The sequence below is a fragment of the Opisthorchis viverrini genome (genome assembly GCF_000715545.1).
Source record: "Opisthorchis viverrini unplaced genomic scaffold opera_v5_266, whole genome shotgun sequence".
Lineage (NCBI taxonomy): Eukaryota > Metazoa > Platyhelminthes > Trematoda > Opisthorchiida > Opisthorchiidae > Opisthorchis > Opisthorchis viverrini.
In genome coordinates, this window is record NW_008751919.1 from 474366 (window position 1) to 488092 (window position 13727).

A 13727-nucleotide genomic window follows, 5' to 3' on the forward strand; every position below is an offset into this window, starting at 1 on the left:
CGAAGTGTCAGGGCGTTCTACTTTATTCAAGCTGGTCACTCCATCACGATCCTTGGCGGTTTCGGGGAACGGTCACACGGATCATTTAGAACAATCTTTGGGAGTTAACGGCCTTCTGGGCTTCTTCCATTTCCCTGAATTTCCCTATCTACCGGACTTCACGTTCGGCTCGCATTCCTGCTTTCATTTGACGTCTGATAATTCGTCGCTTCAAGTTATATTCGGGACCAGGTGGGATATTTCTCCGAGATTTAAGCAGTGCCACTGTTAGGTTTGTTATCCGGTGCTTGAGTGAGCCTGGTAGCGCTGCTCCACGAGCAAAATTTCCAGCACTGTGCAAAGAGGTGGTGGTCTCACTCCAGTGTTAATTCACACCTGTTCGTAGTGGAGTCTCCACCGGTAACTGATAGCCACATTATCCGACTGAGTCCATCGCTGGTTTTCATTAAGTAGCTTCCTGTTGTGGACCACAGTTTTCCTAATGCTTTAATGGGATGAACATGAGTCTATATAGACGCGTGATAGACTGATGCGCCTTGCCAAACCAGAAAGCCAATTGACATGCGAATCAGCTGATCTATTGAACATTGACGCATACAGGTCTGCCATGTGCAGTCGGAAATAGGCTATTTATAAAGCTCACGTGGGAAGTTCCAAGCGGGCCAAAAATAGTGCTGATAATAGAACTCATCTGTTAGGAACAGTTGAAGGACAACGACTTAAATTCATCCCAATGAAAACGGTTATTCCGTTGGCAATTGTGTAGTCCAGTTATGTTCGGAGTTGGTCCTCCTAATACTTCCAAATAACACGATGTGAGCGTTTGTGCCTTACGTTCGTACGAAACAGACGTTCTGCACGCAGCAGGTAACGACACCCCAGATAATCCGTGCTGTGTCCACCCAGATTCGCTTCCTTCGGGGTTTAGTTGTCCAACTTATGTTTGTCATCATCACCATTGTCATATCAGGAAGGCACTATCTTTTCAGTAGCCAAGGAGCTCGTGAAAGACCGCGATAAAAACCATCTTTCCAGATTTCAGCACTTCAGTTTGCGGATCAAATGCTACTCCAGCAAGCATAGCGCATTTGACTACCTAATGCTGCGTTGACACCTGTACTGAATGACTACGATCGTTCATTAAAATCCACTCAAAACGTATTCAACCCCAGGGGTGGGTGAACCTCTCATGTTCTAGGTGCCCAGACTCATCGCACCAGAAACATCAGATACCTAAGGTGAAGATGAGGGATTTCTGAGTTTATCCCAAATGGTTGACACCGCATACTTCTGTCTAGGTTTTGTGTACATGTTTCTGAGACACGACAGTCGATGCTTTACGGTTGCCCGGGCCAAGGAGGAGGGCTTGTTTAGGGTATCTCACCTTGAGATTTTGACTCTAAATCTTGACCCACAAAGCTGCCGGTGGTAGGGTCCGTTTGGTAGTCTATACTCGAGGCCATTAGTTCAATAGTCTGATGTGCTTGGCTGCGGAGGGCTGACGCAGTCCACGGACGCAGGTATAAAAGCGTTGATATCCTAGTCCCGATTTTACTGGGCATGGAGGCGAGGTGAACCAAGTAGTTAAAGCGCGAATTTACTGCCCGGAAGGTCCGTGGTTCTAACCCGACCTCTGCCTATCGACTTCCCCTGTCTAGGCTTGGGCAACATGGTAGTATCCCAGCCCTCGCGCAACCTCCGGGTGGCTTGGCATTTAGGCACCGAGAGGGTGCTACGGCTGAACGCTTTTTACTGAGCAATAAGATGCATTTGAAAACTCACCGGGCTCTTAGTAAGTTTTGATAATATTTCGGCCGTATCGTATAATTCGCCGGTTATCGATATGTACTGTTTTTAGAGTCAACCTTTTCTAGAAGGAAAATCGTCACCTCTCTCCTTTGCCCTCAGTTAATTAAAAAAACTGAGGTCAGTAAAACCTTACCTGCAGACCTCGCTACCCAAAACTAAGCTCCTCCACCAGTCTTCTGCGGGATCCCTTCAGCGGTCGGGCACTTGACAGTGACATCCTCGACATGCTTATTCTACTGTAAGCTGAGGGTCATTTCGCCACATTATTTGGAGCTTGTCATCATAGCCTGGGCCACATGTATACTGCAGAGATCAATGAAATTGATACCATGACTCTGAGTTCTGTGGTATGCTTTTAAGGGGCAGGGAACACCAGTCAGAATGAGTAGGTACTCGGCCAGTTGATAAAAATGCAGTCCACTTTCGTTTTATGGGTGTTGCCTGTAACTAATAGCATCCCTAACGGAGCATTCCATTATAATGCATAGGAACATGACCTGAATCGGGGGCGGTTTTGGCCAAAAATTGGTGATTTTAAGGCCGTGACACGAACCCAGTGGACTGTTTTCTATCGCCCTGTTATTTGCTCTCTACTCTTGAAAGAAGTGAGGAAAGTCGTTCACTCCGTGGTCTAAAATATTACCTGGATCGATTTCAGCATTATTTGGGCGCTGGTCATGCTGCTGGTGAATGTACTGTCCTAACTTGACGGTTTTGATCAGTATCTCCGGAAACCGTTGCAAACGTGAAGCTTCACAAATTCCATACTTTGCGAAGTCTCTTTCGAATTTACTCAAATTTCTTCCGGTTTTCCAACTCTTAAGTATCGCTTCATATCCGGGCATCTGTAGTCTTCTAAATAATCAGGGCCCGCGTAATTATTGTACACGACTGGAACAACCGTACTAACCGTGTCTGTGGTTAGTACGCCTTTGATTCCTACCTAATCTATATGACTGAAGCTCATGATTTGTTCGTGAAATGAAGCAGCGTTAGTTGCAAGGAAAATACTCCTTCGGCGTCCTTTTATGTTATAGGTAATTGGTGTAGTTCGGGCGTGTCCATTCTGGAGAGCTGATTTGAACCGGGGATAGCTGAGTGGTTAAGGTTCGAGGTTATTGACCGCGAAGCCCATGTTTCGAATCAAACTCCGGCTTCCTGACTGTCACTGTTTGGGCTCGAGTGACCTGACAGTATGTCAGCCCTTGTGCTTCCTTCTTGTAGCATGGTACAGGATGTTGCAGCTGAATGTTAGTGTAGTTATTATTACTACCACTAGGACTAGTAGTGTTCCGCCTTTAAGATTCGACAACCGAGATTGACATTAAGCATGGGCCCTCTAGGAGGCTTCGGCCTACCGCTTTCGTACCAGCTATGGGAGCCCTTGTTGTTCCGTCTTTGTTCATTCAAGAGACAATCGTTCGTTAAGGCGGGATTTTCGATGCCGGTTAGTGTTTGAAAAACAACAGACAAGGAAGCCACAAATTGCAGAGCGGCTGTTACTTTAAATTCAGTAGCATGGGGAATCTACCGGAACTTAGTCATTCTGTTTGAGTTTATAATCTTTTTCAATTTAAACGTGTCAGAGACGTAACCTTGTACGATTTCTGGTCATAGGCGGTTCGCGGCCTGGAATCCTGGTCTTTGAACAACTCAGCCTATAATACAAGACCTCGCTCGGAAAAATGTGCATATAAAGTCATGGGCGATTTGACGCTCGTGTCCTTCTTTGGATCAATAGCAGTTATGCTGAATGCCGCTTACAAGTCTTCCGCTCTTTCCATGTCAGCGTAGCTCTATGTCTAGTGGGTGGGTCATTTCTTTAACAATCTCACATGTAGTTAAATCGTTCATATTATCTATTTTAACGATATTTTAACATTTAACGAAATGAACACAATATGACTATCATTTATTGTTTCAGGATCTCACGCAGGAAAACTATGAACTACGTCAAAAACTGGAACTGGCACAGGCAATGGAACGTACGTATTTGGAGGAAATAGAATCACTAAGGGAAAGTGTGCGAACCCTTCAGGTCGAGCAGAGTGAGACAATTACTCGTCCAGACCCGTCGAGCCAGACTTGCCGCGCCGAGTACGAAGAACGCCTAGAACATGCGGCAGAACAGCTAGCATCACTGACTGTGGAACTTCGTTCGTCCAAGGAACGTGAGGCCCAGTTGTGCGAAAAGCTCTCGGTTGCCGAATGTCGGTTGGAAGCGATCAGCTCAGAGGTGAGTGAAAGCTGGCCAGTTTATGAACAAGGAGCACTACATCACACTGCCCTTGGAGCTGATGTTTGGATAACTGGACAGTGCAGAAAAAATATCGTAAGCAACAGCACAACGAGAACCCACAGTGGATACGACAGGTGAAGTCATGAACTATCGGTTCTGTGCTTCACATTTGAATTCGACCTTCAGCAGCGTTTGTATTCGCTTTTGATGGCACTCTTTCCACGGTGTACCGTAGCATGAGTTTTCGTTGTTCGAATACACGTCCCGGCATCCACAACTCAGCCCATGCATTTCTACTTAAAGGCATTCGAAGTAGCTCCGTGGTTAAGGCGCACACTTGACGGTCGGAACTTTCGTGGTTCGACTCCAACCCGAGCTCTTGTTTGGGATCGAGCAACTTAGCGGTAGCTTGCCTTTCGTGTTTCTTTGGGGTGGCGTGTCAGTTATGCGACGAAAGTGTGTTACAGCAGAACGATTGGTTTGTTGTTATCGACTCTTCTGCGTAAGCGGTGAGGCGTGCTCAATATCATTTCTGCCAGATTTGACCGTCTTCGACTTCTTGTTATGCTCGGATCTCTGTCATGCTCTCAGTTTTATGGGTTTGTCGAGTAGCTCATGGAGCTCTCATGGATTTGAGAGAAATCGAGATAAGCTCAAATCGGGGATCACGTCTATGTATAACAGTTATCAAACGGGAATCCCCAGTTATTTTTGCAGATGCTCACGATATGCATGGCGAGTCGTCTTGTGCACAAGAATGTCCTCTCTGGAAGGGCTATGCACACTTGCCCAGAAAGCCTCTGGGTTTATGCTACCTCATTCAATTGAAGTTACAATAGGGAATAAACGCAAGCTCTTTGTTATTCCACTTGTTGTGTGTGTGTGTGGGGGGGAACTGACGTAGTTCACGCAAAAAACCGGATGCTATTCCATCCTGCCTAACACGTCTGTGTGCATTCAATTCGGTTTTTTAAACCAAATACTTCTAATTATGACTGCAACGTTTGAGAGGTCCACCAGCTCAGTGATGTTCATTTGTCTTCGAGGCCAACCTTTTTCCTATTTGTATTCTATAGGCTTCCCTATCCACTATGGAACCCAACCAACCGGATCCTGTTGTGCTACTTGAAGAAATCGCTCGTCTCAACGAGGAGCTGGACACACTGAAAACGGATCACCGTATTGAACGTTCCAAATTGGAGCGCAATTTAGCTGAATTGGAAGAGGAGAAAGTGTCACTGCAGTCGGATGTTTGCGAGTTGAATCGGCATTTAAAGGTACGCTTGTCCGATATTTTTTCACAGCCGTACAACCAGAAAACTATCGTGAGAGGTTACTATTTTCGTTGGTTGTTGCACCTTTTCGTTGGGTGACCCACGAGTGCATCCCTTCTTCACAGATCAAATTTGGCACATAGTTTAGTGGTGTTGTGTTAGACGGGTGTTGTTGGGACTTTACTTGAAATTCCTCAATACCAATCAGACATAGTGAAGCTACCTGACTCCAGTTCGTTATTATTACGAGTAGCGGGGTATCGATTCAAAACCCACGTGAACTAACATTTGTACGTTCCTATTCGATCTTTGAACAGAACTTGTTTTCATCAGGTGCTATGCATACTCTTTCTCTTGTCTGGATGAACTTGAAATGTCCGGATAGACGCGCGGGATAGATTTGAATCCTGCGTGGAACATGCCTAGGGTCGTTCAGTTGTAGCGCCCTATCGGTGCCTGCCGTGCCACCCGAAGGTTGCACGAGGGCTGGGATACTGCCAGGTTGCCCAAGCCTAGACAGGGGAAGTCGAGAGCCAGAGGTCGGGTTCGAACCACGGACCTTCCGGCCAGTAAGTGCGCGCTCTAACCACTTGGACCATCTCGCCCAACTGTCGTAGATAGTTGGACTTGATAAGAATCTTCGTTAAAGGGCGTTAGTCGGCAGTGTTACATAACCGAACAACCTTCGTGAATCGCAGTGTCGGACTCCTACGTTCTGCTTATGTCTTGAAGTCTTAAAGGACCATGAGGTCAATTCTTAGTCGGAGAATTCTCCTAAAGGTTACCGGTCGTGTACACTGAATGCTGTGTTTCTGAGGAGGGACGATTTGTAGAGAAGTTATCCCAGTTATGCGTCTCGGCCGTCAACTTCAACTATTTCTTTCTGTTCCTCACTGAGACCTTGAGTATGGTGCTATAAGCTAAACGACGACGCCGACAGTTTGACAAAATGCGCCACTTGCCGGTCGTGAGTTCTGTATAGCTCGCGGCTGATGTTAGTTTGAGGAGATCTGGTAATTTGCACTTGGGATCTGTCCTTGTCAGTGAAGACAATCTATGATGAAGAGCAAAAAATTGAACAGCTTTTTCATCACCAGCAGTACACATCTAACGTCACTGCAATCAGGAGTCTGGAACCTACGACTTTCCGGCTAGCAGTTTGAACACTTAACCAATAGACAACGAGAGGCTGGTCAGCAATGTGCTTAGCTTACACTTGGGCTGGATATAGTGCCACCCAGTCGTGGATCACGGAATCCGCTTCACATGGTCACTCGAGTGACGACGCCTCAGATGGGAGTTGCAACCATCTTGCGAAAGTATTCTTTCTCTAAACTCCTTATTGACTGATGGTCATTTTGAGGATATTTGTTAATTTTTAGTTGAGATTTTGTCCTGCAAGTGAAGCCAGTCTCTACTGAAAAGCTGAGAAGCACTGTCATAATTGACCGGAAGTTGATGACATGAGTTTGAAATAATGTAACGGAGACTTATAAGAGCTTTCGCTGGTGCGACAAGCGATGGTTTACGGACCCAAGGCCTCAGGTGTTCAACTTTTGTTCTTCATGTTTGATGCTATTTGAGATTATTCAAAACCTCACCTCCGTTCTAACTGAAATCTGCAAATGACCCCCAATTAACAAGCACAATGCTGAACAGGTTTCAAACAAATGATTGATGTTATCACGTTCGTTTCAAGTGTGTTGGTGATGGCTGAAGAAGCTGGGGAGATCTGGAGAGACACTGGGGAAAGATGCCATTCATCACGTCATAGCACCCAATTTGAACTATTCGCAACACATAGTGAATTGCGAACAACGGCCCCACAGGATCCGTCCATTGCGACCACATAGTGTTCACAGAGCATATCCACTCCAGGTAGCGTACGTACTTCCATTCTTCTGAATACAATCAATTCGTCATTCTTTTTTTGCAGGAGTCTCGGGACGAACTGTCTGACGTTCGTGCACAGCTAGAGGCGATTGAATTGCAACAAGCGTACGAAGCTTCGAATACGCGTGGAAATTCCGCCTTCAGCGAGGTGAGTGTGGGCTGATACCTCATTTCATAATTTTGCATTTCTTGTTCAGCTTGAAGATCGTCGTATTCGAGCGGAAGAACTGGTTAGCAACGTAATCCTCATTTCATAATTTTGCATTTCTTGTTCAGCTTGAAGATCGTCGTATTCGAGCGGAAGAACTGGTTAAGAAGCAACGTAATGTAATCGATGATCTTCGCGCCCAGCTGGTCAGTGTGCAAGCCGAGTCGAACAAAAAGCTTGTAAGTTTCTACTAAGCTAACAGGGGGGTTCCTTCGAGTGGATTCTTCTCACTCTCTCTGTCTACTTAAGATGAAATTTAACGAAGTTTGACGAGCATAATCTTATTAGTAACGCCTCCTGAACTGTTAGATTTTGAAGTCCTACTCCGAACGTGTTGTGCAACCGTCGATGCAATTAAGCGCCTTGGATTTAGGTACCCTCGCTTGTGACTTGGTGTACGCACTGCGCGGTGGTTTGCATGAACCATTGAGTTCCCTCTAGAAAGGGGTTCAGGTGCCACTCAGCTGTATTGATGTAAAGAGGTGTAACGAATAAATTTCGAACCTTGGAGTTAAAAAAAACAGCCTGTTCCGTGAAGCATCGTGCTACGGAGTCTACTGCTGATAATCATTGTTTGTGACCAGGATTTCGCCGAAGACAGTGCTCACCCCCGTCCTATGTTGAAATTTGTGGACACAGTGATTTCACGTCAATGGTATGACAATTTGGCTGCAGAGTTTAGCTTCGTTCAGAATACCTTTGATAATGATATCAAAGATTTGAGACCTCCGGATGCTAGATGTGGACTAGCTGTTTTTTTTAATATTTAGGCAGAGTATGGGGTCACTTCTGTATAGTTTCTGTTCTCAGACGGGTAGACTAAAGCCATTCCTCTTCATCAGATCAGCTTGTAGTTCACTCTTGCCAGATTGATTTACTTGGATAAACCTATTCAGCCCAACCACCAACTCATCTCTACACTCCACCACGATCCCTAACAACGCACTGACGATGTCACCTCGATTGATGATGAGACGGTTGCAATCAAATTGCCCAGCTCAGCGAACAAACCAACGACCAACTATAATGTAGTTTGTCCTACAAACAGGACCCAGCAATTCAGTTGCGTAAGTGTCCTGATATAGATTATTTTGTGACCTTTACAGCAAAACTCATGCCCATTTTAGTGACCCTCCCCCCTGTGGTCGATTTCAGTTCGTGTTGTCTTCCTTGTGTGATGAGTTCCCATTTTTTAAGTCACACTGGCTGTAGTAAGGGGCATTTTCAAGGACCATCATTATAGCTCAACACTTTCTGCGATGCCCCCTTTCTGTGATGATACTTCTGGTTATTTCTCACTTTCTCTAAAGGAGGAAGAGTTGCGAAAGCTGGAGACTCGCTTTCGTGAACGTGACACACAGTTCACTGACAATCTGGTGGCAGAACGCAGACGCTTGATGGACGAGAATCGTACACTACAGATACAGCTGCAACAATTCGAAGAGCTGCAGGTAAGCGTTTTATCATGAACTTGATGAAAGCGAAATCTGACGGTAAAGATTGGCAGAGGCTTTGTCGCATTCTCACAGTGCCCTTGCGTTTCGGATCTTCACAGCCAGTTGTATCAATCCAATATTCCTCCGAATGCACATTCGTTCTAGCTCCAAGATCATGTAAAAACTAACTCCTTACAATACTGAATTGCTTGTCCACGACTAAGGTGGTGTCTATCTGGAGAGATACACCTGCAACCGTAATTAAAATTGGTTTTATTCGAAGTAAAATCCCAGTTTACCCGGACCTCATTTCCGTGTGTTGGTTGTGTGGTGCGCAGTAACAAGACACCGGGCTTTTTTGTACATAGTTTGCCCTCTTTATGGATTATCCAGCGGGGAAACCGCTCTAGCCACCAATAGAAGGCATACGTGAACTGCCCTACGTCATGTCACTTCTTGGTTTGAAAGTGCACAACTTCGTTCAACAGCTAAAGCACTTGCCACTGAGCCAAGTGCCTCTTAAATAATCCCAGCAACCCTCACGACACATCACTTCATTTCTCCTGTTCTGCTCATACTCAGCTAAATTCCATTGCTCTGATAGCACCAGATGGATTTTCACTGACAGTCATGACGAGACAGAACAACGATGCCGTCGAAAGGTGTTTCTCACAGAAAGGTCTTAGCTATCCCATTGTGACGACCGCTTCCAGTGTCCGAGGATAAGTCATTGTTGCCTATTAATCAGGTAGCAGTTGATCTGTACGCCGAGCTCCTAGTGAAAGGAGAAAGTTATTCATAGGCAAACACGAACGAAGCGGTTGTAAGCCGTTAGACACGAAAACAAACATCTCATGTGCACAGAGTTTTTGGAAAAAACCGAACATTCTCAAGCGTTATCTTGAACTTTCCCGGACGTTTATTGAATACCAAACGGTAATATACGAACAGTTTCATAACTCCCCGAGTAACCTTCACCTTCGATCGGGCACGCTGGTGCGGAGGTTGAACATCAAACCATAGACTACTCGCATGCTTCATCAGTAGTATACATCAGTAGTTAAGCACATTGTGAACAGATTGACCACTGTGCACCAGGCAAGCCAGTGTAAGCTTTACTGACAGGAGTCCCCTGAAGAAGCAGTGAAAACCACGCCACGTACCATAATCTCATTTACACAAATCGATGTCATGAGCGGCTGATATACACGGTGGAGAACGGTTAAAGTAGTCGGCTTTTAACTCATACAATGCAGTTTGAATGGAACGGATGCTCAGTTGATGAAACGTCTCACTCAAAAGCAATCTATGAGACCTGACATTAAAACACATACGAGGGTTTGCAGAACCACCCTGTTCCAATGAGGGCGTTTTGGCTACGTAATCCAGAGATTTCTTGCCAAAGCATACGCTTAATTTGCAATGTGCATAAATTTTGGCTGGTTGACACTGACTGACAGTCCCTTTTGGTTACATACCAGCTACTATATGCACCCGGTGTGTCGGTGAACCCAACAGCCCATCTCAGCCTTCGTGCTTCCTTCGGGTAGCATGACAGCTATGCGTTGAAAGGGTGTTACAACTGAACGATTGTAATTATTACCAAATTTGTATTCGTTGGTATTGACCCACCAATGTTTCTCCGAGTAAGAGCTTTGAGTCCAGAAGTAGTTGACTGGACAACGACTCAAACTGAAGTAAACAACAGACTTCGAGGCGTGGGAATCACCAACCATCCCAGTTGGAATAGATTATGAGCTGTGTCGACCAGTCCAAGATCTTCATCGGTTGTGACACAAGCGAGTGCGTGATGCAGTACGATGCGTTCGTTCCTCAAGATGGAAACGCCTTAAACCGACCATAGCTAGCCCTAGTGGGAAAGATCAGGGACTAACATTTCGACGATCCGGCTTTGATCCCCATATAGGCTACCCGCCTTCGTCATGATACTCCGTACACTTGGTGTTTCAGAACTAAAGAAGTGAAAAGACACCCACCAAAAGGAAAGAGACCTGCTGTACCTGATTCCGACCCGTGGGGTGTGCCGGCACACCGAAGGTAGAGAATTCCAAACCTTTAAATTCAGTTGGCAGCTGTCATAAAACCAGAATTGGGAGGCCCTTAGTCGAAATGTCGAACAGATACACACTATGATGACTCAGTGCTTACAGCGCCGATTCGTAGACCGGAAGGTCCGTGATTCAAACCTGACCTCTCATGTCTAAACTTGGGTAACCTGACAGTATCCTGGCTCTCGTGCTTCCTTCGGGTAGCATAGCAGCTAGGCACCGAAATGGTGATACTGCGGAAGGGCGGACACATCATGAGTATTGTGAAGTTGCGGTAGAGGGTTTGATAAAAATCATCGAAATACGTCGTCGGAAAACCTCTCACCGGAACCTCACCATGGGTTGGAACCCTCCGTAAATATTACCGCCAGATCAAGACCGGTCCGCGCTTTTCCCACCCAAACGATTGCGAATTAGCTTCCTCCGTTTTATTATGAACGGCTGTTTCGCACTTAAGGTTTCTCTAGACCGCTCTGTGCGTTTTTCTCACCTGTGTTTTCGCTTGTTTATGACCCTCTGTTCAAAGTTGACAAGTATCAGATGGCAAGCTACAGCACGATTTCGACAGTTTCTATCCAAGAGATCATTTTTATATCAGCCTACCCGATATACATTGTTTATGTACTGAATAGGGTCGTGACAACTGGATACCTCGCATGCATTCTGTCATTTCGAGTGATCTCACAGTGACGGTTATCATCTGTCTACACCTTAAATCTAGGGCGCCCAATAAAACTGATAACTGACTTCGTGAACGTAGGCGGGAGTCATCAAATTCTGTGTTTGGCTGATCTGAACAAATGAAATCAGTTTGACCGGAAGGTCTGTGATTCGAGCGTCCCAACTGACTGCATATCGGCTTGGGCATTCTGGCACTATACGAGCCCTTGTAATCCTTTTGGATGGCATGGTTGCTAGGCATCGAAATTGTCGTAGCTGAACTTGGAATTTTGTGTGTGCACTATTCAAACGTTTCTCCACAACCTTCAGGTGGACAATGAGCGGAGAGCCTCCACAGTTTCGAAGGCTTTCAATCTGAGGGACAGTGGACAGGAATCTCTGGTAAACGCGTTGGAGTGAGTTTTGTGCCATGCTCAGTTACGCTATTTACGAAAATGCTCTGTAAATAGGCTGCCACGGCAATGCCTTTGAAAAGTCGATTTGTATGCGTGTCACATAGGTGGGTTATCTGGTAACTTAGTGGTACTTGACTCCCACTGTCGTGCACACTGATCATGCTGGACAACGTGAACCTTCCTATTGAAAGGTTGTGCTTCATCCACTTCCTCTTGCTAGGTTCGGTCATCCGAGTCTGTCTCACGGCGCGGTAAACTCTGCATACTGCTATGATGTGGGACCCAGAATGTTGGTTGGTGTTCACTGGACCAGCGCAGCACTAACAGTAGGGGAAACCGCTGTGACGAGTTCCTAGCCCATGGAACGCAGAGAAATCTGTCTGTGAGTGCCAAGGTGGACCGTGCATCGGCAACCTTATGCGTTTCTTCAACTCAGCCGTCATGCAACAAGCTTACAAGTGGTGACCGATACGTCGCTACATCCTTCCATCAGTCAGGTTTCACACGTATCGCTATCCTTTTCCAGTTCACCTTACTCGAAATCATAAATGCGTGTCTCGACATGACCTATTAGATATCTTCATGCCAAACAAAAGGTGTGCCACCAAGGTTTTCAAGATGATTCTGTCAAAATAACGGTCGTGTAGTGTTTCCTCCTGGGGGATTGCCATATTTTAGGCTAGTACAGTCATCTCATCCGAACAGATGCTCCTCTGCAGGAAATTCGCGACTGATGTACTCAACAAGGGAACTAAAATTGGTCCATCCTGTTACCGGTTCCTGTGCAGGTGGACGAGCGTGTAAAAAGTATTTGGCCATTAGTGACCACCGCGGGCCGAGTTCCCCTAAATTTAATCATTTGGACGCCGGTTTAATAAGCATACTGGAATTGCGGTGCCGTTTACAGCTGTCATACGATAATACAAGCCTGTCCGGGAGTTGCATGTCAATAAAAATCTTTCGCAAAGCGGATAATCTAACCTAGCAAAATTTCGTCCCTATGGTGGAGACCTCCTGGGGAAGCTGCTCAGAATGTGGAAAGTTGTTTTTTGGAACATATAAGTTCATCAATTAAGATTCGGAACGGCTGCCGGTGATTATACACTACTCCATTCTGTAGGCGAGCTGGTGGACATCCTTGGAGTGGAATCATGCAAAATTGTCATTCTTGCTTTTTATTCCACACGGCTTGAAGAATGACAATTTTTGTGGGTGGAAAAGTCCGCATATTTCGGCATAGTTCCGGAAACCGGTTGTCAAGACCCTCGTCTGGGCTGCGGAAACGGTTTCCAACGTACGATCCCAGTGTAGGCTAGCCACTTTCACCATGGAGACTATCTCAGCAAAAATGATATGTAGATGGGTTTCGATAGACGATTTTTGTGGACAACCTGAACGACCATTCTGTTATCGGTTTATGCGGATCATTCGAAATGCCGCACTAACCCCGAGAGTTTCATCCTCCCACGATCCCGCAGCAGTTAAGTAAATCCGGTAAAGCTACCGCAGCTGGGACCGTCTGACGCAGGGCAACATACTACAGAAAACTGATATGTATATTAGCGAACATTTACAAACAAATTTGGTTTTGAGAGAGACTCACCTGGAACCTAACTGAATCTCTCGTTTGTGATGTTTCGAAGCAACTGAATATTCTGCACCGGGCCGTTTCAGTCGCTACGATATCGAGAAACCGCGATACAGGAACATACGATACATTACT

The 13727-nt window shown here is 45.8% G+C and overlaps 1 protein-coding gene across 1 annotated transcript in view; it reads left to right on the forward strand.

Annotated features, from left to right (window-relative positions):
- Positions 1-3250: 3250 nt before the first annotated feature.
- The window catches only part of T265_09215 (hypothetical protein), a gene marked incomplete at both ends in the record, with an annotated part of 13633 nt that continues 3156 nt past the window's right edge, over positions 3251-13727 (forward strand). The window contains 8 exons of the mRNA XM_009175228.1: positions 3251-3256; positions 3734-4045; positions 5125-5325; positions 7259-7363; positions 7413-7445; positions 7492-7602; positions 8653-8874; positions 11919-12004. Coding sequence (XP_009173492.1) covers positions 3251-3256; positions 3734-4045; positions 5125-5325; positions 7259-7363; positions 7413-7445; positions 7492-7602; positions 8653-8874; positions 11919-12004 — 1076 coding nt within the window. The remainder of the gene's footprint in view (positions 3257-3733; positions 4046-5124; positions 5326-7258; positions 7364-7412; positions 7446-7491; positions 7603-8652; positions 8875-11918; positions 12005-13727) is intronic.